Below are 22,185 nucleotides of genomic sequence, written 5' to 3'. Positions count from 1 at the left end.
TACTCCTGAAGTCTCCGTTTAAAATGGGAAAAACCGCCTCATTCCTCTAACAACTAGAAGCACTCTGGACACTGTAGCTTGGAAATTACTCCTGGGGCAGAAACCACTACTCATGACAGGTGCTCAGGGCGGTCTGCAGTCTTATTTCAATTGCGTGGATGAGACACAACAGATCTGCCACAAAACGCACTTGACACTGAAGAAGCTGAGACGAGAGTTGGACGTTCCTAGTCCTGGCTCTGCAGTGGCACAGCCCAGACAAGGACCCAGGGACCCGACTGTGTCCAGTATTGGCAAGGAGTCTTGTCCTGGCCGCCTACTCCCCGCATGATCACCTGCCAGAAGTACTCGGATGGAGCTGCTTTGCGGAAACAGGTGTACATCAGCGTCCGTGCTACTTAACCACAAGCAGCAATAACTTTTTTTTTTTTTTGCAAAGCATGCAAATGCCTGTCAAAGCAGATATTTCTTTACTCTGGACTTTTGTGGAAATTGAAAAGGGTCAGGAATAGGTAGCACACCTTTTCAATTCACAAACATTCAGTTCAATAGTTCCAGACCTCCAGCTCCCCTTTGCAGCGGCACTAAAGGACGCAGCTGTGGGACCCTATGAAAGGGAGACGTGGGTTTGAGTGGACTTTCTGGGCTGTAACTATCGGGAGAGCCGACAGAGGCCATTCCTCCCGCGTGAGGACAGATCCAGCGCCCTCGCCTCCTGCCCGGCTTCCCGAGCGGTCCGTCACCTGAGGGCCAGCGCTGGGGCCCAGGCTGCGGGGGACGCCCCTTCCCGTCTCTCGGCTGCGCCCCGGCCGGGGCCAGGACCGGGACGGCGTGGGCGCGCGGAGGGCTCCCGGGACCCGCCGTCCGCGCGGGAACGGGCGGGCGCGGCGCCGGCCCGCGCGGGCCCGCGGGTGCCGTCCACTTCCGGCCTCACCTGCGCGGTCCGCGCCAACAAAGGCGAGGGCGCAGGGCCGGCCGCGCGCTCCAAGATGGAGACGTCGGGAGCTCCGGCGGCCTCGGGCCGCGGCCCGCCCCGCACGGGCGCTCCCGCCGCCTCACCTGCGGCGCCTCGGCCTCCCGGGCGGCGAGCGGACCCGCCCCGAGCTTTCCAGGGCCGCCGGCGCCCGCGCGGGAGGAGAGGCCGGGCCCCGCGCCGCCATCGGCCCCGGGCGCGCGCCCCGCCCACCCTGCGGGCACCTCGCGGGGGCCCGAGCGCGCCCCGCCTCCTGCCGCCGAGCCGCGCGAGCCCCCAGTGCGCGGGCCGGCCGCTCCCCGCCCCGTCGGCCCGCCCCCTCCGGGCCCGCCCTCCCCGCCGCCCTCCCCGCCGCCCGCCCTCCCGGCTCCCTCCCGGGCCCCGGCCGGCACTTTCCTCCTAAGTTGCAGCGCAAGTTTGCCAGTGGCCGGCGGCAGCCCGGAGCCTCCCTCGCCCTCGGCCACCCGGGGCTCCCGAAGTGCATGGGCGCGGGCCGGGCGGGCCGCGGGGGCTGAGCGGCCGCGCCGGCTCCGCGCCCCGCGCCCGGTGCCCCGCGCCCCGCGCCATGGAGGGCGCCGAGCCCCGCGCGCGGCCCGAGCGCCTGGCAGAGGCCGAGGCGCGGGCGGCCGACGGCGGGCGCCTGGTGGAGGTGCAGCTGAGCGGCGGCGCCCCGTGGGGCTTCACCCTGAAAGGCGGCCGCGAGCACGGCGAGCCGCTGGTCATCACCAAGGTAAGGCGTCCGCGGGATCCTCTGGGTGACAGCCCGCAAGCGGGCGGGGGGCGCGCAGGGGGTGGGGGCGCCGGAGGGGGCGGCGCGATGGAGCCCCCGGCACCGGGGCGCGCGCCTGCTCGGGTCTCGTGCGGGGCCGTGGGCACCTGGACGCGTATAGGTGTGTGGTCCGCGCGCTACCCCCGCCGCTCCGTGGCGGCTCCCAGCCCTGCTGACTCCCGGCGCCGCACGGCGTTTAAATGGCTCCTGTTCCGGGTCCCCTCCCCTCCCCCTCCGGGAAGGGGCCCGGCTGGGTCCTCTGTCACTCCCGGCCTGGCCAGCGGCGGCCTGCACCTGTGGGGCTGCCCAGAACCCGTGGAGGAACATTCCCACGTTCCCGGGGGTGCGCAGAGCTGCCCCCACAGGTGTTTGCCTCTCTGGGTCCTTGGTTCTGCACGCCTCGGACCTGCACCCCTTATCACTAGGAAACCCAGACCAGAGCTGCCGCCAGCCCAGCTTCTCGATTCCCATCAGCCCATCAATATTGACTGAGTTTCGGCTTCCAGCCCTAGATCCACGGCGCTGTGGAGACCGGCAGAAACGTACAGAAACTTTGCTGCGTTCTTTAGGAAAGTGGGATTTGAGCTCCAATAATACGAAATTCCTGATGTGTCTCATCAGGAATGTGTTTTGCATAAATGTGTGTTGGGGGGAGGGGTGCTTTAGACCTGAATTCTCTTGTCTCAAAACTGGGAGAAAAAAAAAAACTCCATCGTGAAATTGACCAGCCCAACTATACAGATCTGTAAAAACTCACAAACAACCCAGTCGTCCAGTTTTCTTCTGATGAAAAGTGTCCATTGATCAGTTTCTCTGGGAAAGGTTGGGCCCGGTTATTCCTAGGGACAAAGTTCCCTTAAAATGTAAAAATTCTTGGCTACTGGAAGCTTTTGAAGGTGACCTACCGGTTTTCTCTGCTTTCCTGCTTCACCACTGCAGGAAGAAATACAGTGACTCCTCACCCACCCCTCCGGTAATGAATTTGGGAAGTGGTGTGGCTTTGTTGTTCAGATGAGCAAAGGAGACACCAAACTTCAAGGTTTTCTCTCATTTTTATATGGACAGAACTGGAGACTTTGAGGGGAGACTTGTTCAGATGTGCACTGAATTTGTTATCGAATGGGGTTCTTTGAAAAGATGGTGGGCAGTCGCCAGTACAGTTTGCCCAGAAAAGGCACTTTCTTGCATATTTGTGTATTACAACGTATTTCTTTGCCTGTACCTTTTTCATAAAGGGTTTACAGGGCATTTCTGATGGCAAGAATTAAAAAGATAGCAGGTAAATTACTCAGACCTTTAGCATTTCATGTATTTCTTTTAAACAAAGACACGATTCAAAACATGCCTTCCATGTTTTGATGGAGTCCAATCCATAGCAGATGGAGTAAGTTGTCAAAACGTTTTTTAGGGTGAGTCTTGCTTTTTGACCTCACAAAGTAGAAGAGAGCTGGAAGTCACTTTAAAATTCAGTTGTTTTACCAGAAGCTGGATAAAGGGACCCCAGAAAAGCTCCTCCTCTTTTCTACAGGTACCCCAGTATATTTTTAGTTCTAAAACGGTTCCAAAAACCCCCAGTGTGTTTTTAGTGGCCTCCTGTTCTCCCTGTCCAAGAGGTCCCCATTCTAGAAACGGAAGGAGTTGGTTACTAAACCTAGTGGACATACACCTGGGCCTTTTCAGGGCATGTGAGGCGGTTTGGGCCTTATTGGGCCTGCTGGTTAGCTTAGCTCTCACACTAGTTGCTAAGGTTTTTGGGGAAAGGTTTTGTGGCTAAGCTGGTAGCCGAGTGTGAGCTCGACCTTTCCAGATGGTGCTTCAGGATTTTGCAGAGATAAAATGCTTGTGACTTTTACTGGAGGTGAGCATACCTCCCTCCCTTAAACTGCTTAGTTTTTATAGAGGCTTCGTGGTGGCTGGAGATTCGTGGTTTCTTTGCTTAGGATGGAGAGGGTTCAGAACCTTTTGGGACTTCTGTACTTAGTTTTCATGCACACTTGTATATAAAGGTGCACATGTGTGCTTGCACATGCGCACGTATTTTTTAACCACATGTTGTATTGTGTGGTATTGGCAGTCTTTTCTCTTAGGTGAAGTTATCAGTGATGCTTACGATCCAACAGCTAGTAATTAACTACCACATTATTAGAAAAAGAGGAAGGAAAGCATGTCCACTTCTAACCACTTAAAGAATGGAAATACACGCTTGTGACAGAGACTGGGGAAATGGTTTCACCACCAGATTTTGAATGAATCTGAGTTTGGAATCTTCCTTTCCCTATAGCTACAGAAAAATCTTCAGGGCTTAATTAGTAGATAGTAATTTTTCTAATAGGTTTTTTTTTTGCATTTAAAAAGCTCTGTAATTAGTTACGTGTTAGAGCTCTGAGGTCCTACACAGTACATTTTTCTGTTTAACAGAATGTGACGTGGGAGAAGCCGGATCCAGTGTGGGAAGTCACACTTGTTATGATAAGGAGGTCTCATTTAAAAGCCTCTCAGAGTGTGTATCTTAGAACTGGAAGGCCAGCCACGAACAAGGCTGCTTCAGTCCCTGATCGTTACACGGAGAAGCTGTTATTAACCGAGAGTGGTTAAATGGTGTGCCCTGAGGTCACAAACCTGGCACATCTAGAGAAGGGTCTTGAGGACCAGATCTTGTCTGCGGATGTCCCTATGTTTGTTTCCTCCAGTCAGGGCCATTTGCTCTTGTCCGGAATCACTTGCAAAGCCATATTAAGTAACTGTCACATCACTGGATGATGGTTTGTTAACCTTGACACTGTCGATATTCTGGGCCAACTCATTGTTTGTTGGGGGGCCGTCCTGTGCACTGTAGGATGTTTAACAGTGTCCCTGGCCTCCAGCACCAGTACCCCCTCTCCAGGTGTTACAACCCAAAAGAACATCTCCTGACACTGCCAGATGTCTATCCCCTGGATGCAATACTGCCATTGCTAGATTAGCCATGTAGCTGTCACCTTTCTTTGAAAGGGTTGTAGCTTTTAAAGCTCATGTTCATTCTTGTTGAAGACGGCGGCCTGGAGGGTGGTGTGCTTGGAGGCCCCTGGCATGGCCAGCCCGTGCCAGCAGAGCTGTTTCCTTCCCAGCGCTGGCCCTGATAATGGGCTTTATTTACATAGTAAAACTCAAACAAATACTTGCTTCATCTGCATTTTTGTAGCTGGAAAAAGGAAATCGAAGCTGGACCTGCCCAGTGCTGTGTTTTCTGGGCGGTCAGCGGGGCTGCTGGGTACGGACTGTCTTTTCTTGGGGTCTAGTTTGCAGTTAAGGGGATGCTGACTTACCGGGAGTGGCATTCTTGGAATTCAGAACGCCTGTGTGAAGTCCCACCAGACCTCCACGGAAGGTGGCCACCGGGCTGGTCACCGCTGAATACACTAACGCTGACTTGGAGCCTGACATTTTATTAGGGCTAGAAAACACACCAAAGCCCTGTTTCCATGCTGCTGCCCGAGAGGGAGCAGAATGATGCCTGCGTCCTGACAGTGACACAGACCTTGAGCAGTTCGTACTTCCCAGACTCCACTGGGAGGCAGAACCTGTGTAAGTAGATACGGCCATGCACAAGGTCCTGCTGTTTCTGCCTGTTCCTTTCCCCATCAGTTCAGCAACGTAAAACTTCAGTGGGGGGACCTGATTTCTAAAATGTCACTGGAGGGGCTAGGATTCCAAGGAAGCATTCTTTGTGCCAGCTGGGTGTCAGCGGCCCCCTGCGGCCTCAGGAATGTTTGTGGAGGGGGAAGGAATGAAGCCCCAGCCCCTCCTTTCACCATTTCTTAGAGTCCCCCATTGAAGAATGCCAGAGCCTTACCCAGCTGCCCCAGGGGAGACATGGCTGGGGGCCTGGCCTGGTCCATGGGCAGCTCCCAGTTTTCAGGGTGCCTTGGAGGATAGAACCCTCCTGAGGAGGTGGGAGCACTGTGGTTTGGGATGCCACCCAGCCGGGGCTGCAGATCCTTAAAACGTGTCCCTGGATAGGAGACAACGTCCTTAAATGGCCTTTCTAGTTTGGATGGTGCAGGTGGGATGGAGGGGGATCGTAGCACAGCTGGGGTGGGGCACACAGCCAGGTGGCAAATGTCCTATGTAAACCATCAGCCAGCGCCGCTCACGGAAGGCGCAGGGCCAAGATGGCCATGGGTCGTGGTGGGCGTGGGAGGCACCGAGCCCGTCACGCATCCTCCTTGGTGGTTTTGAGAAAGGGCTCCATTCTATGGGGCCTTGCGGTGTCACTGTCATCAATGTCACCGTCACTGGGGACCCCAAGACCAGGGAAGTTGCAGTGAGCAGCGACGTTGTCCTGATGGCCTTATATGTGTCCCCAAGAGCCAAGTCCTTTGTCAGTGATCAGTAGAGGTTTTCACAAAGCGGGGTCTGCTGAACACGCCGTGGGGGAGGGGCTGAAGGACCTCAACATGTCTGGGGATTTTGCTGGATTTCTGTTTGAGCACAGCCCAGGTCAGTCCCTGCACCGAGGAGTCTGCTGCTTTTCCAGGTGTCACAGGAGGTAATTGGGGAGGTCTGGGGTCCCGCCGCCTCAGCAAACCCAGGTGCTTTGGGTACTGGCGTGGCCGCAGCCACCGCTCACGGCCGATCGTGAGGTCCCTGCCGTTTTCCGAGGTCAGACGCAGTGTTTTCTGTGTTGCTGGGATGAGTGTGATTCTAAACACTCATTTGTACTGAAGAATTAATAGTATGCCTAAAAAAAAAGAAGAAAAAAGGTGCGTTTTCTTTCCTGTGCTGAAAGACCCTTTCAGTTGGCAGCCCTGCCTTGCCAGCTGGCATTCAAATCTCTCTGTGTTTCCCTGTCTCAGCCTGCGCCCGCCTGGCCCTGGCAGCTCTCACCCGGGTCCTCGCAGGGCTTTTGGTGGGGGTGGGACATCAGGCACAGAGCCTGAGACCCCGCCCTGAGGTCTGGTGGCTGGGGCTCGGAGCTTCTACGAGTGGAGGACTCTTCGCCTCTCAGAAAGTAATTTAGCTTGACTCACACCTATAAATCCAGAGGCTTCTGCAGTGTGAAAGCTGCAAATGCAAACTGTGCGTCACACTCCGCCATGATGGATTGCTTTTCCTGGCTCACTTAGGATTATTTCTTAACATGTCCTAACAGTCATCTTTTGAAAAACAAAAAAAACTTGTTTTCCCAGGAGCTAAATGTAGAATAGTATGATAATGTGATAATGAAAGGCGCATAAAAAGACTGTTTCACCTTGTCCTGACGGGCTGGGGTTTCTTAACTTACTTTTCTATTTCATGGCCAAGGACACGGGGCTGCTTGCTCGGAAAGGGTCGGTTTCTCTGTTTGGAAAGCATTGTGGAGTTGTGCCCTTGCCAAAGTTGTGTTGTGTCAGCATGCAAATAAACCTGGGTTTGCGGATTTCTTTGGGACTCTGTGGTGCTTTTCTTGTACACTGGGAGCAGTGTAAACACTCAGCAAGATCATTTAAGGATTTCGAGGCCAAACAGACTTTTTCTTCAGATCTTCCTTCTTTTGCTTTCAAACACGCGGCAGGAACGGGGCAGCGCTCTGAGGACAGTTTCTGCACGGCAGGCTCTTCCAAGCCGACCACTTTCACCCCCATGAAGCACTTTGAAAGAGCTCAGGGTTGCATGGTGCTCTCTTTGGTCTTTTTAAAACATCGCCACCAGTATCCAGCACTGGGGGTGTATATTCTGGAAGAATTGTTTTCCAGTTACCTTGTTGGATCAGATATTTGCATGGCCCTGTGGTAGGTCGAGACGGTTCTGTTCAGCAGTGTGAATGTTACGGCATCTCTTTGGGGGAATAGATCTTGGTAGAAGGACCCTAGGGTATCATTAAAAATGAACCGGACACACCTTATTTTAGGTTCATACAAATCAGGTTGTTCTGGAAAGCCAGGATGGTCTGAATTGCAAAGCAAAAGTATCGTTTTTTACTTGGGCTGGTTTTGAAATCTCTGGGGTATTATTAAATTGTAGGGAATATCAGCTGCCTCTGTTGGATGGGGGAGGAAGACGGGCTGGGAATGGTAGTGATTACTTTCTTTTGGCCAAAGGGACTGAAACATTCAGATCAAAGGCAAATTGTGAAGGTCAACCAGAGCCCAGGCAAGGTAGCTGCAGAGCGCTTTAAAGGCAGTATTTTTACATATTCATGGAAGGAAAGGGACAAAATGTTAGTGTATCTTTTTGAGTTTTGTTTTCGTTTTTATCAAAGTAGTTCTTACACAGTTTAAATAATCAAATAGTTCCTCAGGCTAGTTATCATACCAGCAGCTCTCCCAACTGTCATTTCCTCTTCCCTGGAGACAACTATTGAAACTTTTTAGCTGATTTCTGTTGGCATTTGCTTACATTCTAGAATGCTGCTACTTTGTTTGCTCCTTTCAGAGGTAACTATTAACTTCCCACTGTAGAAGCCTGGGATTTAGTCTCCCCCCCCCCAACACACCTCCTTCCAACCACCTACCTAGGCACATTGCTTGGGCCCCCACTCTCCCCATGTCATTACATGGTAATTTTGGGTAGAAGAGGGTTTTTCAGCTTTAGCACTATGCACATTTTGGGCCAAATCATTCTTTGTTGTGGGGGCTGCCCTCTGCACTGTAGGATGCTGAGCATATCGTCCCTGGTCTCCATCCCCTGGAAGCCGTTAGAACCCTCAACCCAAGCAAACGTGTCTCCAGATAATGTCAGATGTTCCTTGGGGATAAAATCACCCCCTTTGAGGACCACTGAGTTGCTATTCAGTGTTTACATTATTTTGATTGCCAGTGTTGTCACTGCTGAGCCTAGTGGTACAAATTATGATTCCTTGCCCTGCCCCCCCCAAGTTTTCATAATCATTAAGGTTAATGATATTTTTGTCTCTTTGCTTAATTTTCTATGTACTTATTGATTCATTCTCCCCCTTGTTCCCCAATTGTGAAAAATCTTTTAATCCATTCAGACACACGGGATAGTCTTTTGAGACCTTTTGTGTCTGAAAATGTCATTATTTGACCTTAATAAATGTATTGTTTGGCGACAGTTGGAGACTGTCTCAGTGAGAGAGAGCTCTCCCCAGGCACTTTGTAGGTGTGTTCTGTTCTCCACCAGCGGTCAGGCGAGAGGACACACCTTTCTGTTTCTTGATCCTTTGGACTGGCTCTCATTTTTTTCTATCTATTTTTCATTTCTTTGTATTTTTGTGCTTGGGAGAGTTTGTGCAACTTTATCTTCCAGTCCTTCCATTTGAATTTTAAATTTGTGCTCTCAGTGTTTTCAAATTCCAAAGTTTTTATTGTTCTGGAATGTTCCTTTTTTGATACCATGCTGACCTTGTTTCATGGTTCTTTCATATCTTTGGGGGATATTTAGCTTTGTTTTCTTGAATGTCTTTCCGCATAGATTCAGTTTCTGAGCTCTGCTTCTGCTTTCTGTTTGTTTGGTTTGCCTTCTCTCGTCCCTGTTAGGGTCTCTCTTCGATGTCTGGTGATCGTTGCCATCTGCATGTAGTTGAAGGCGGTGACCAAAGCGGTCTCTGGAGGCTGTGTGCTAAAGGGTGAGTGATCTGGTGTGGCTGCTTCCCTGGGGGCTCCTTTACGGCCACAGTCTCCATTGTTTCTTTGGGGCTGCGCATGATCTTGTCGTAGTAATTTTTCTCTCTGCTGAAAATAAATTTGGGTGTAGGCAGATTTGCAAGGTGATGGGAGTGAGGTCTGCCAGTCTCGAGGAACCCTGCTTTGCTCACTGAGGAGAGAGGGGTCACCTCTGCCCCTTGTTCTGGCCACCCGTGGTTCCAGTGCGGAGGGAAGATCCTCACCAGTGATGAGTGGCAATGCTTGTGTGTCCTTTCCTGATCCGCAGTCCTTCAGGCTGTCAGACTGGAACCATTCTCATTTTAAGCACATTATCATGGGGGTTAAATAAGGTAATACAGAAAGCTAGCTCTAGTAAATTAAATTTCTCCTCTCCTCCCCTGTGCCTTTCCCTATTCAGTTCTGCTTCTTTAAGAATTTGAAAAACTAGGAAAAGTACTATGAATGTAGTGAACCGCCTCTGATTTACTATAGAAAGACTTTAAGCTGGATTTTGTATGGCAACATTTTAATAATATGTCTACTAGAGATTTTGTGGCTGATTTTGACTGTTTAGGGTAGGATTTGAAAAAGAGTATTTAATTAAAATAAATGTCTGTTGTCCAGCACCAATATATTCATTGTGCTGTTTACAGCCCACTGGAGTGATTCTTTCCACCAAAAGTTTTTTTTGAACACTAGTGTTTCTTCTTTTTAAAATATCAACAAAGAGTATCTCTTTCAGATCAATTCAGAAAATAGGATTTTAGAAAAGTGGTTTGGGATGTGAAAATAGTCAGAAAGGTGGGCGTTAAATATTAGCCGATCTTCCAGGCATAGAGTTGGACCCGTAGGAGTGGCAGAGATACCGTTCTTGTTTCCTCTTCCTTGTGGACACACTGCTGGACTACATTTCCCAGCTTCCCTTGCAACTAGATATGGCCATGTGACAGTTCTTCCCAATCAAATGCAGCCTGCCCTACTGTCCCCCTTTTCCGGTTGTCTGGAATAAAGGTGGCCCTAGGACACAGCCTTATCATGGGTCCCTGAATGACAGGAGGTTGCTGCCCAGGACACGTTTCACCTCCCACCAGTGCCATTACATGAGCAAGAAACAGGCCTCTGTTGTGTTTGGGCCATTACACGTTTCTTGGATTACTTACTAGAATTAGGCTATTCTGTCTAACAAATGAAATCGGGAGCTAAATCAAAGTTTTCCTTTTAACAAATACACCTAGCTTTAAGAGGCTGAATGTACAATGCTTAACTTACACCCATACAGGAGGGAATGACTATTTACTTTGTAAAAGGAATCACCGTGGGTGTCCAATTAGCACGTAGCTCATTGCAGAAAATGAGACCTGCACGCCCAGAGTTTTGGCTGCTTTCCACCTCCGATTTTTCTCTCAGTTGATAATTTAATTTTAACCCTGTCTTGCTTTGCCCCTCCCTGCAGATGGTTGCCTGGAGCTGTGGAGGCGTGGGGCCGAGGCAGGGAGATTCCCCAGTCCAGATAAGGAGGGCTGGCCAGAGAGGAGCGTGGGTGGCCAGCTGCTGGTGTCTGTCGGGGATGGGACCGTCCTCCTTTCCTCCGGGTTGAATTGTCCTTTCCTTAACCACCTTGGTTAGATAGAGTGCAGGAGGTGTTGCCTGGGAGAGTTATACATTAAATCCTCACGACCAGGGCTGCCTTTATCAGATTAATTACTTAGAATCTCGTATAGCAGACTATTTGCCCCCTGGGGAAATGGACAGACACACTTGAGTTAGACCATCAAAGACCGGGAGATGGAGATGAGCGTAGCAGATCAGTGGTGTCTGGAGGAAAGGGGAGTCAGTGTAGGGTCTGGGGAGGGACAGGAGGCCTCTCCCAGAGCCTGCACAGGTGAGGTGGCTGTGGCACAGGTGACGTGGCTGTGGCCCAGCTTGCCCGGGGACGGGTAGCCCTCCCTGACTGTCAAAGGACAGGAAGGTACTTCTTTGCCTGTGGCTTGCAAATGCTTAAGCTGACAAAATTCTGCTTCTGTCTGTGTTAATTGTGCGTGTTTGTAAATTTGTAAGCACCGTGATATCTATCTGTGCTAATTGTACTTAGGCTTGTAAAGTAGTAAGCATAGTGGTACTGCTTTTTCTTGTAGAAACATTAGAACCTTCTTGGAAACAAGGGAAAATAAAGGAAAAGATTGATCAGTGGCCCAAAACATATCATAATATTATTTCTGGCAGTATATGTAGCTATTTTTTTTTCCCCTCTCTGTGGAATTCTCTGCTTTTGCATGTAGGTCTGATTATTAAAATGCTTGAAAGTAATTCTCTTAACTACAATATTGACAGTGTTTGGAATCAGACAGTAGCTTAAACAAAGCTTAGTTTTGTGTATGCTACTTGCAATTTCAAAAATGACATGTTATTCGGGAATATATTGAGTTTTATCATTTAGCTTTTTCTAGACAGACATATAAAACAAACAATCCTAACTTCTGGAAAACTGAGTATTTATATTGGTCAAATACGTCAGTCTTTAAACAACTAGGTGCTTTTTTGGGTATGTGTAAGCTTTTAAAAAAGGTTTTCCTTACTGTTTAGATGCCCTGACTATTGAATGAAAGTTTGGAAAGGAAACATCTGGACTTGTAAAAGATAGGCCTGCTGCTGCTTGAATCATAGGTATTTTGTGTGCATTTGACCAAATATCTTACACAGCTGATGTCGCTAGGGTTTACAAGCTGGGGGTGGGGGTGGGGCAAGGGAGTTTCCAGTCTCCTTCCCCGTTTTCAGTGATGAGTGTTTTGGAGAAAACTCATTACAGCCTCCTAGCACCCTGCGCAGTTGTGAAATTTCACCCCCAAAAGTAAGTTTTACATTCTTTGCGGGTTCCTGAACGTGCTCCTTCTTGGGCCCCGAGGCAGGGATTTGGTCTGCTTTCACAAGAGGTGAATTCACAAATGACCCATGCTGTAATTGCCATCTGAAAAAGGTGTCTCATTCTCCTGAAAAACCCGTTGTTTCACTTTCTTTCTGACCATCTCACGTGTGATCGTCACTGGCTCGTTTCCTTTTCAGTCTGCCACAGTGTTCGTTTCTTGAAGGCCCTTCCTTGACCTCTTCTCTCTCACCTGCGGGGGGATCTCTTGTGCTCCCTGTAAAGAGGGAGTGTGGACTCTCCAAGTGCAGCCCCAGCCTTGGCATGGCCTCCCAACTCCTCCCTTCACTTCTCGAACTCTCCTCCTGCATTGCCAACCTTATGCATAGGTTTATACCCCAATCGAGCAGTTGTCCTTCATGTCTCTCTCTCCCCTGACCTTCCACAGCCACCTGCTCCCCAAGTCCTTGGCAGGCTGAATGTCTTGGGTTCGTTGCTTCTGTTTCATGCCCTTGCCAATACCTGCATTACTGCGTGCCTGGACCGTCACAGTGGTCCCAGCTTACACACTGCCTCTGGATTCTCTCTCCTGGTGTCAGATTCCAGACCTCGAGCAATGCAGGTGCCACAACGGTCATTGCTGTCTCACCCTCTTGTTGGAACTCAGGAACGGTAACAGCTCAGCAACTCCTCATGTGACACGGTAGCTGGGTATAGAAGGTTCCTAATTTTTTGGCTTCTCACTGTTTCCCAGCCTTTCCGTGTCCTCTCTCCTACCTTGGTCCTTAGTCCTGCAGTGTCCTGTATGGCCGCCACTTGACATATGTGACTGTCGAGCAATTGAAATGTGCCAAGTCCAAATTGAGATGTCCTGCAAGTTAAAATGCACACTGGGTTTTACACTTAGTCTGAAAAACAAGGGATATAAAGTATTAATAATTCCTTTATGTTGATGACATGTTGAAATGATAATATTTTGGCTCCATTGGGTTAAATAAAGTCTGTTATTGAAATGAACTTCACAAATTCCTTTTAAAAATGCTTTTTAAAATGTGTCGCCTACAAAGTCGAAAGTTACATATGTGGCTGTTGTCATATTTCTTTTGGCTGGTTGTGCTGTAGACTCTCGTTAGGCAAAGTGTGGCCCCTGGATGGATAGTGTCAGCATCCCATTGGTGCTCAGGAGAAATGCAGACTCTCAGGCCCCGCCCCAGCCCTGCTGAATCAGAATCTGCATTTTAACAAGAGTTGAAAAGATTCAGATGCGCTCAGGTCAAGTTTGTGAGTGCTGCATCGGAGAGCTGTTAGCTGGTCCTCAAGGTCCTGTGTTGTTTGAGGCTTTGCAGAGGTTCTTTGTCTTGCTTTCTGTCCAAGATATTCATAGTTCCGTAGCCGTCTTTGCTCACATTGCACGTCCCAGGCAAAGTGGCCCCTGGCCTGCCCTCCCGCAGTGTCCCCGTGCTGCCCTTTGGGGGCCTGTGTCATCCAGGACCTTGCAGCATCCTTGAGCCTGATTGACTGGGACAGCCCGAGAGAGGGGACTGGCTCTCGTCTGTTCTGGGTACCCCAGTACATGCTTGGTATGTAATAAAAGGCAACAGTCAAGTGTCAGCGTGTAACGGGGCCTGCCTCGTGCTGCTGCTTTGCTTCCAATGTGGGACTTTGGAGGCCAAGGGCAGAGTACCTCTGGGACCACGCAGGTCATGCAGGGAAGCTTTTTTGTGGGCCAGGGCCAAGGGGACCTGTGGGGAGGCTGTGGGTGCAGGGAGATTTAGGAAAGGACCTCTTAGGTGTTTCGAAAGTCAGTACAGAATGATGCTTCCTGGGCATCATAGCAAAGTGTCAGGAGCTGCAGCGTGTAACGTGCAGTGGCAAGAAAACCAGAATATAGAGCCGTGTGAGTTCTGGTGTGACCTGTACGGAAGGCGCCTCTGCTGTAAAAGCGGGGAAATCAGGCAGATGTGTGGGAATCCTGAGATGAAAGCCGCTTCTTCTTCTCTCTTTTCTGAATTGCTCGAAGCATGGCTAGCAGGGCTTTGCTTTGTCCTGAAAAGGCAGCTTACGCATTTCATCTCATTTCGTATTTCCGAGGAAACCCTGCTGAAGCCCCCTGGGGGAGAGAGGGCTGTCCTGAGTCTCCTTCACCTGCTCTCCTGGGCTGCATTTCCCTATCTTCACTGCTTCCAAAATTCCTTTGGAACCAGAGTTCAGTGTCACAGGGACCCAGTGAGTGTGGAGGTGGCAGAGTCTGCCTCTCGATCAGCCTGGGTGACACCTGAGCACGGGCTGTGGCCTGAACAAGCCCAGGCCTGGCGCTCAGGGGACGTTGTCCTGTGGGTTCACAGACTGGCCAGGCCTGACTTCTTTCTAGTCCTTGCGGACCTGACAGCTTCCTCGTCTCCGGGTCTGAGAGAGTTTTCTTCCAGCAAATCTGGAAGTTGTTCTGCATCTTGCCAGAGTAAAGTGTGCCCCGCAGTGGCTGAGGAAGCCCGCTGCGTTTGCTGGAGTGGCTGGAGATGGGGGCCGGGGAGGCCGGCCTGCCTTTCTTTTCCCTTGAGTTTAAAACATTTTTTTTTTTTAATTGAAATGTAACTCACATGCCACGCGATTCACCCTGTTTGAAGTGTACAGTTGAGTGGTTCTCAGTATGTTCACTTAGTTATGCCTCCATCACTCTATCGGATTCTGCCTAAATGATGACTGTTTTCTTCAGCTCCCCCTTCTGCCCCCCCCAAAGAAGAGTGCCTATTAGCAGTCAGTCCCCTTCTCCCTCTGCTCCTGGCAACCACCAGCCTTCTCTCTGTCTCTATGAACTTGCCTGTTCTGGACATTTCATACAAATGGAATCACACCGTATGTGGGCTTCTGTGCCTGGCTTCTGTCCCTCAGTATAATGTTTCTGAGGTTCCCCCATGTGGTAGGCTGTGCCGGTACTTCATCCTTTTTTATGGCCGGGAGTATCCCATTGTACGGTGTTTAGTCGTCTGTTGATGGACATGGAGTGGTTTGCACTTTTGACAGTTATGAATAATGCTGCACGCATTCACAGGACAGATGTTTTCCGTTCTCTTGGGGACTTTCCTTGCATTTTGAGCTCGTCGTACATACACCCAGGCGTGCTGCCTGTGATTCCAGAGCACGGGGCATCGTGCCTCTGATAAATACAGAGTAGGGTTGGTCGTTCTGGCTTTGGGGCTGTTCAAACAGAATGAAAAGGAACAATTTTAAAAACCTTAAAATCTTTTAAAATCTTCAGACGGACAATTTTCAGAACACATGGGATATTTGTCTTAAGGACAATATGTAAACGAAAGGGCTGTGTGCCAATAAAACTTTATTTACAAAAGCAGGAGGCGGGCAGGGTTTGGCAGGCAGTCCCCAGCAAGCAGTGGTTTTCAACGGGGGGGTTCCCAGACCAGCGACTTCAGTATCACCTGAGGACTTGTTAGGAATGCAAATTCATGGTCCCCACTCTAGCCTACTGAACTCAAAACCGGGGGGTCTGTCGTTGGGGAACTGTCCCAGCGATTCTGATGCTGGGTCACGTTTGATACCTGCTGCTGTTCCATTTGCATTAGAATCAACAAGTACAAACCCTCTGAAACACTGGTGGCTGGCGGCCCAGGAATCTGAATTTCAACAAGGAGTTCAGATGGTCTTACGCACAGGAAATAAGAACCAGCTTCCAAAGCAATGCTGCTTCTCTGGACCCGTAGAGGAGCCGTGGAGGCGGCCGGGAACTTCCCCAAACTATAGCCTGGACTTGTGCGGGTGGTTAGGGGGAAGGGGGTGAGTGTGGGAAGTTGGGGTGGGTGGCCTGGTGTTACCTTAAGATGAACTCTGCCTGGAGTCTCTGGCCCCAGAAGGTGATTGACTCCTCCTAACACCTCGTGTGTGTCCTGAAGCCACGAGTTCCTGGAATTTCAATCATGCCCTTCTGCTCATTACTGCCGCACGCCACCGACGTTGGCCAACACATGCTCAGTATTGGAAATGCAGACAGGTGGAGAACGTAATGTATGGTCTGTGGTATCAGATGTCCGGCACGGATGAGCACGTGGACCCAGAGGAGACGGGTGGGTGCCCGGGACCCGGGCAGGATCTGCTCACGGCACGGCTTTCCTCTGGGAGTGATGAAAATGCCCTAGAACTAGAGGTGAACGTTGCACAACTCTGAGTGTATCAAAACCCACAGAACTGTATGTACACTTGAAAAGGGTGAATTGTATGAAATGTCAGTTATAGCTCATAAAGCTGTTATTTAATAAGAGGAAAGGGGCCGAGGTGTTCAGCGTCCTTCTGGAATTGCAAGGACCTTACTGAGAGGAGCCAACCAGCGAGACTCCATCCTCTGGGAAGTTGCTGGGTGGCCCTGCATGCATGTCACAGGGACCATGTCTGTGGGTGCTGGCTCCCACCCGCGGGCAGACACCCAGGGAGAGAGTGTTTGCTCTTCAGGGAGAATGACCTCTGGCAGCTGGGGAGCCGCTGTCCCCGCAGGTTAGACGAAGGGGAGAGGCCTCGGTGCACGAGGCAGGCCGGAGCCCAGGCCTTGCTCCCCGACACAGGGGGCCACGGAAGGTTTTAAGTGGGAGGTGGTGGCAGGGCTCTCTCTGGCAGCAGAAGGGCAGAGGGTGCAGGCATGGGGGAGGAATGGGAAGACTTGAGCTGCTGGTGGTGACAGAGAAAAGTCAAGGAACCTGACTGGTTCCCCCACGGCACAGTAGGTCCCACCTGGCACCTGGATGGAGGGTGCTGGAGACGTCACCTGACTGAGGCATTTGGCTGCAGGGCTGTTGCCTCTCCTGTTCCGCCCAGTGGAGTTCTGGGCTGCAGGGATGGGAATCCCAGCTCCGAGATGCAGGTGGCGCCTCCAGAAGGTTCTGTGGAGGGAGCAGGTGTGTCCAGGGCTTACCTGGCTCTTGTCTTTGCGCACGTGTGGTTGGGGGATGGGTAGGCACTGTCTGGACAGGCTCACTCAGGTGCCCGGCGTCTCCCCATGGCACCGCCCTTCCCAACAAGCGCATGGCTTGCTGTGCTCCTAAGTGTGTGTTTTCCATGCCTGGTCCTATCTGCTTCTAAAGGAAAGGAAACGGTTGGGAAAATAGTCCCTTTTCAGAGTAACAATAGTGAAAAGTAGTATCTAGTTAAACCGTCTGGGTCACTTTGATTTAAATTGTCTGCTCTTCACGAAACATGCATTAAAATAAGGATGTCACAAACACAGGTAGTTGGGTTTCTCTGAAAGAGAAGATGAGAATCTTTTTCCTTTTTTTTGTAATAACATGGAGCCAGCAATTCCTGGTGGGGATTAAGTCTTCTAATTTTGATTTCAGTAGGTGAAGAAGTGACGAGATAGCTGAAGGGTCATTCGTCCCTGTCACGAACAAGCCTTTGTGAAAAGTGTCTATGTGCAAGTGTGTTCACTGGATTAAGGGTTTACAGACCATGTGTAGAAATGACCTCTGCTTAATACAGAAGAAGGTCATTTAAATATTAGTCTAATTGGGACAGAGAGTGGGCTGAGCTGCCTGAACTTTCGGGACCCAGTTCCAGTAATAACTCTGCAGTCCAGACTTGCCCCAAGCTGTGGCCCCGTAGAAGTAATATTCACCACCATGAAATGGGAACTCATCAAATGACTCATCTGTGTGATGTTGCACAGGTTGATAACCATCTATCTGGTTATGTATGTGGCTACTGCCAAGCCAACAGCGCTCTAGAATAAAAACTGACTGTTATGTAATTGAATAATAATCTCAGAAATTTCTCGTTATTCTTAATCATCATGAGACTGTATTTGAATTGTCCCCATAAGTAATGAGATTTTATTTTTGTAGTCATGCCTTTAATTCATGTAAAATTGTATAGTGTGCCATGAAAACATCAGGTATGAGTTACTTTTCTTGGAAAGAGGCAGGATATGAACAAAGCTCTTTGTCTTTTTTACTTTGTCTTGTTTTTGGTAGTAATCATGAAATCATGTTTCAGATTTACATGGAGAAGCAACATTTAGGGTTTAGGTGAACGAGGTTAGTACATCCTGGGTTTCCCCTCAGATCTTTTTAGTTCAATGGTTTAAACATGAAAAGATCATTGATTTCTAGTAAGAGAAAGGAACATATAAGTTGGGGTCCATCAACCTAGAGATCATTCATTGATTCTCCCCTACCCCCAGGGATAATGCATTTGGACCAAAGTATTTGTGGGAAACCTTTCCTCGCTAGCTGCCGAACTCAGGGCTTGGAGTCCAGGCTGCAGGAGAATTCTGGGTAAGCCGTGCCAGCCAGGGGCCAGGGGCCCGCTGTACTGCTGAGATCCCGACACACAAGAATTCTGCCCTTGGGATCTGTGCAGGGTCTGAGCTGGGCTGCGCCCATTAATGTGTCCGTTTCGCCCTGTTACGACACTCTATTGCATCATACCTGGGGAGGATAGGGGCACATTCCCACACAGCTCCTGCGGGGTGCGCCCCGAGTGGTCGCTCACTGGGACCCCAGCTTCTCAGGCTTCTCAGCGTCAGGGAGGAGGCCACGGTTTGCTTTTGCGAGAGGAGTGGAGCAGTTTCACTTCTTTTAATGAGGCATCTCGTTTTCCGATGTCACAAAGTCAAAGCGGGAAAGATTTCTCCTGGATGCAAGTTTACTCTTCATATATTGGGAGCTTTGGAAAAATAACCCCTGAATACCAAACTGCAAAGGTTGTGGAATCACAACCTTTCAGTTGTGCTTGGAAGAGCTTTAAAGGGCTCTATCTAGAAAATGCAAGTCAAAAAAAAAAAAAAAAAAACTTCTTCGCAGCTCAGTATTTAAAAAAAAAAATATAACAGACCGCTCTTGGAAAAAACTGAAAGAAATCACGAGGAATGTGTTTTAAGCCCGTGACTTTCGCTGGGGTAATTGCCCCATCACTCCTTCCTCCCGGCACACACCATGTTTCATTGTGTAATTGGTCCTTGCTTCAAGAACCCAGTATTTGTACCAGCGATCCCATGACAGCATGAAATTTCAATTTTCACTTTCAAAGCTTTTTGGGTTCTCAGAAAATGTGAGGATTTTTCAGTGTTCTGTTCCCATAACCTCAAGTGGAGATGATAAAGTGAACGAGCTGGCGTGTTAAAGGTACGTGCTTGTGACTTCTCCTCCTTTTCCTGTGTTTATGTCCACACTGAGGAAAACGCACCCTCGTACTGCTCAGTCTTCAGGATGTTGGGTGTTAGGACAGTCTGCCCAGCCCTTGGGAAGTGGGTGCTCCGGGACGTTTATTTGTATTATTATTTTTTTTACAGTATATATGTTTTATGGGAACTTACCTTTTTTCTTTTTAAAAAAAATTTCAATTACAGTTGACATTGAATATATTAGTTTCAGGAGTATAGCATAGTGGTTAGATGTTTATACAACTTACCAAGTGATTCCCTGATGAAGCTAGTTCCCACCTGGCACCCTGCATACTTATTATAACATTATTGACTATATTCCCTTTACATCCCTATTGTATGTAACTATTTTGTGACTATTTTGTAACTACCAATTTGTACCTCTTAATCCCTTCCCCTATGTCACCCTTCCCCCAACTCCCTCCCATCTGGCGGCCATCAGTTTATTCTCTGTATCTCTGAGTCTGTTTCCATTTTGTTTGTTTGCTTTGTTTTTCAGATTGCACTTGTAAGTGAGATCATATGGTATTTGTCTCTCTCAGTCTGACTTATCTCACGTAGCATAATATCCTCTAGGTCCGTCCGTGGTGTTGCAAATGCTAGGATTTCATTCTTGGTTATGGCCGAGTAATATTCCATTGTGTAAATGTACCCCAGTTTCGTGACCCAGACATAGTTTATTAGACACCGCATGCTGAAGCTGTATTCCCAGTCCCGTACGCAGGGAGTGTGTGTGTTACAGGACGGGAGTACAGAGCTGAGAGCTGTTACTTCTTACTCAGGGCTCATCCACCTTGCACGTGCCGCTTACCTGGAGACCTGGAACTGGGAAAGGGGCATGTAGGCTGCACCTCCATCAGAACCCTTTGGGCGACTCTAGGGCTTGGCAGCATGGGCCAGGGCTCCCCTGGGATCCTCCGTGTGCCCAGCGCCTGACACGCTTTAGGTACTTAATGAGCGTGTTATGCATTGACCTCTGTCAAAGTCAAGGGTACCTTTTTCTTCATGTTCATTTTCCAGGTTGGGTTTTGCAAGCAGGTGTGTGGTCGTCAAAGCCACGCTTTGTGAATAATCGAGCCTTATACATCACTGCGTGAGTGACCCACATGGAGTGGACTTTTGAATATGAAGGGTTATCGAAACAGCTGAAGTTTACTCCAAATAATCTTTCATTGAGAGCTGTCATTTTCCTTTTCAAAATTCTCTATTCCTAAGAATAACTTTATTTTCAGCTCTCATCAAGCATTTCAAAACCATAACCACAACAAAATCACTCTAGATGTGCTCACCTTTCACAGGATGAGCAAGAGTTGGGAAAACTCACCCCAAAGCACCAACGCTTCTGAAATGTGGGCAGTGGTAAAGCATGCTGAGCCTTGGGGGCTCTGTGCAGCGTGCAAACCCGACTGACTCAGGAGTGCAGACTGACTCCTGCAAATGTCACTGTAGGCCTCGGTTATACAGAGGAAGGGGGATGACTTCCGTTTCCTCCGGCACCGTGGATTGAAACCCTGCTGCACAGTTGAATCCCCGGGGGGCTTTGAAAACTAGGGATGCCTGGCTGTAGTCCAGACCACTTGAGTCGGCAGCTCATGGGTGGGCTCGGGTGTCACTCGTTCTGAAGCTCCCCAGGAGATTCCGAAGGTACAGCCGGGGGCACCATCACGGGCTTACAGTTTGGCCTTAATTCATGTTGGTTTACACACAGGCCCCAGGAGTTCTCTGCAGAGCTCAAGAAAAAAAGAAAATCAGTCCATCTGGTCCTGAACAGGTGTGTTTTCGGAGCCCGAGGAGGCCACGTTGGTTCCCCATGTGCAGTGGAGCAGGTCAGGCTTTGCCTGGGCTCTAGTGGCCAAGGGGTTATGAGAAGGGAAGGGGGCAGCCTCAGTGCTGAGGCTGAGTGAGGGGCGGGGGCTTTAAACCAGGAAGAGAGAGTTGGGGCGGTGAGCTGTTTCATGGAGTACAGGCCACCAGCTGTGGCCCTGTGGGCGCCAGGCTCAATGCTCCCCAGCAGAGATTGTCTGAGCGCAGTGGCACGAGCCTCCTCGGAGCTGGCCAGAAATGCAGAGTCTCAGGCCCTGCCGCGACTGGCTCATCGGAAACTTGGGTGGGGCTCGGGGAGCTGTGTTTGAAGGCCCCTCCAGGGGGTCCTGAGTGTGGGCTCACGGCGTGTGGGAACCGCAGCTTTGTACTATATATGTTTTATCTCATTTGTTCCGCACGCCTGTTCTGTGGACGTGCTTGTTTGTGCGCATGGTCCATCTGGGCAAATCATTATTCTTTTACATGTTCCAGCTTTGAAAACTGAGGCTGAGGATATATGAGTCTGACTTGCGAAGGTGGTAGACGGCAGAACTGTGAGCTGAGGGCGGGTGGGTATCCCCTTGGCTCTGGAGGGGGGCTTGGGCCCTTGGGGACCTGAACCCCAGGTCCCTGAACCCCAAGTTGTTCACCGTTACTACATCTATTTCCAGAGGATCAGATGAAATAAGGTGTGTAAGTGTGGCCAGTGATTGGTGTTAGATGTTTAGCATTTATTAGGTTGGTGCAAAGTAATTGTGGTTTAAAAGGTTAAAAAAAAATAAATTGCAGAAACCGCAATTACTTTTGCACCAACTTATAAAAGGACCTTGTGGGGCCGGTGGAGGGTTGCTTTGTCTTTCTACTTCATGCACAAACCTAGTGCTTGGTTTTTTTTTTTTTAAAACAAAATCGTGGGCATGTGTGTACACATGTATACCTACCTTTTACAACTGGCAAAGCAATGGTTGTTTCCTTGTTGAACAGGCAAACAACAAAACCTCAGCGAGGCGTAGCATAAAGACCATGGAATTATGAGATAGAAAACCGGGCGCGAAC

At 49.7% G+C, this 22,185-nt stretch overlaps 1 protein-coding gene across 2 annotated transcripts in view; it reads left to right on the top strand.

The window, feature by feature from the left end:
• Positions 1-1,538: 1,538 nt before the first annotated feature.
• The window catches only part of SHROOM2 (shroom family member 2), a 128,908-nt gene continuing 108,261 nt past the window's right edge, over positions 1,539-22,185 (top strand). For both annotated transcript variants that reach the window (XM_033106576.1, XM_033106567.1), the window contains exon 1: positions 1,539-1,703. In XM_033106576.1, coding sequence (XP_032962467.1) covers positions 1,539-1,703 — 165 coding nt within the window. The remainder of the gene's footprint in view (positions 1,704-22,185) is intronic.

This window comes from Rhinolophus ferrumequinum, chromosome X (genome assembly GCF_004115265.2).
Source record: "Rhinolophus ferrumequinum isolate MPI-CBG mRhiFer1 chromosome X, mRhiFer1_v1.p, whole genome shotgun sequence".
NCBI classification, from domain to species: Eukaryota; Metazoa; Chordata; class Mammalia; order Chiroptera; family Rhinolophidae; genus Rhinolophus; species Rhinolophus ferrumequinum.
The sequence above is the reverse complement of the archived record's forward strand: the minus strand, read 5'-3'. Positions and strand labels throughout refer to the sequence as shown.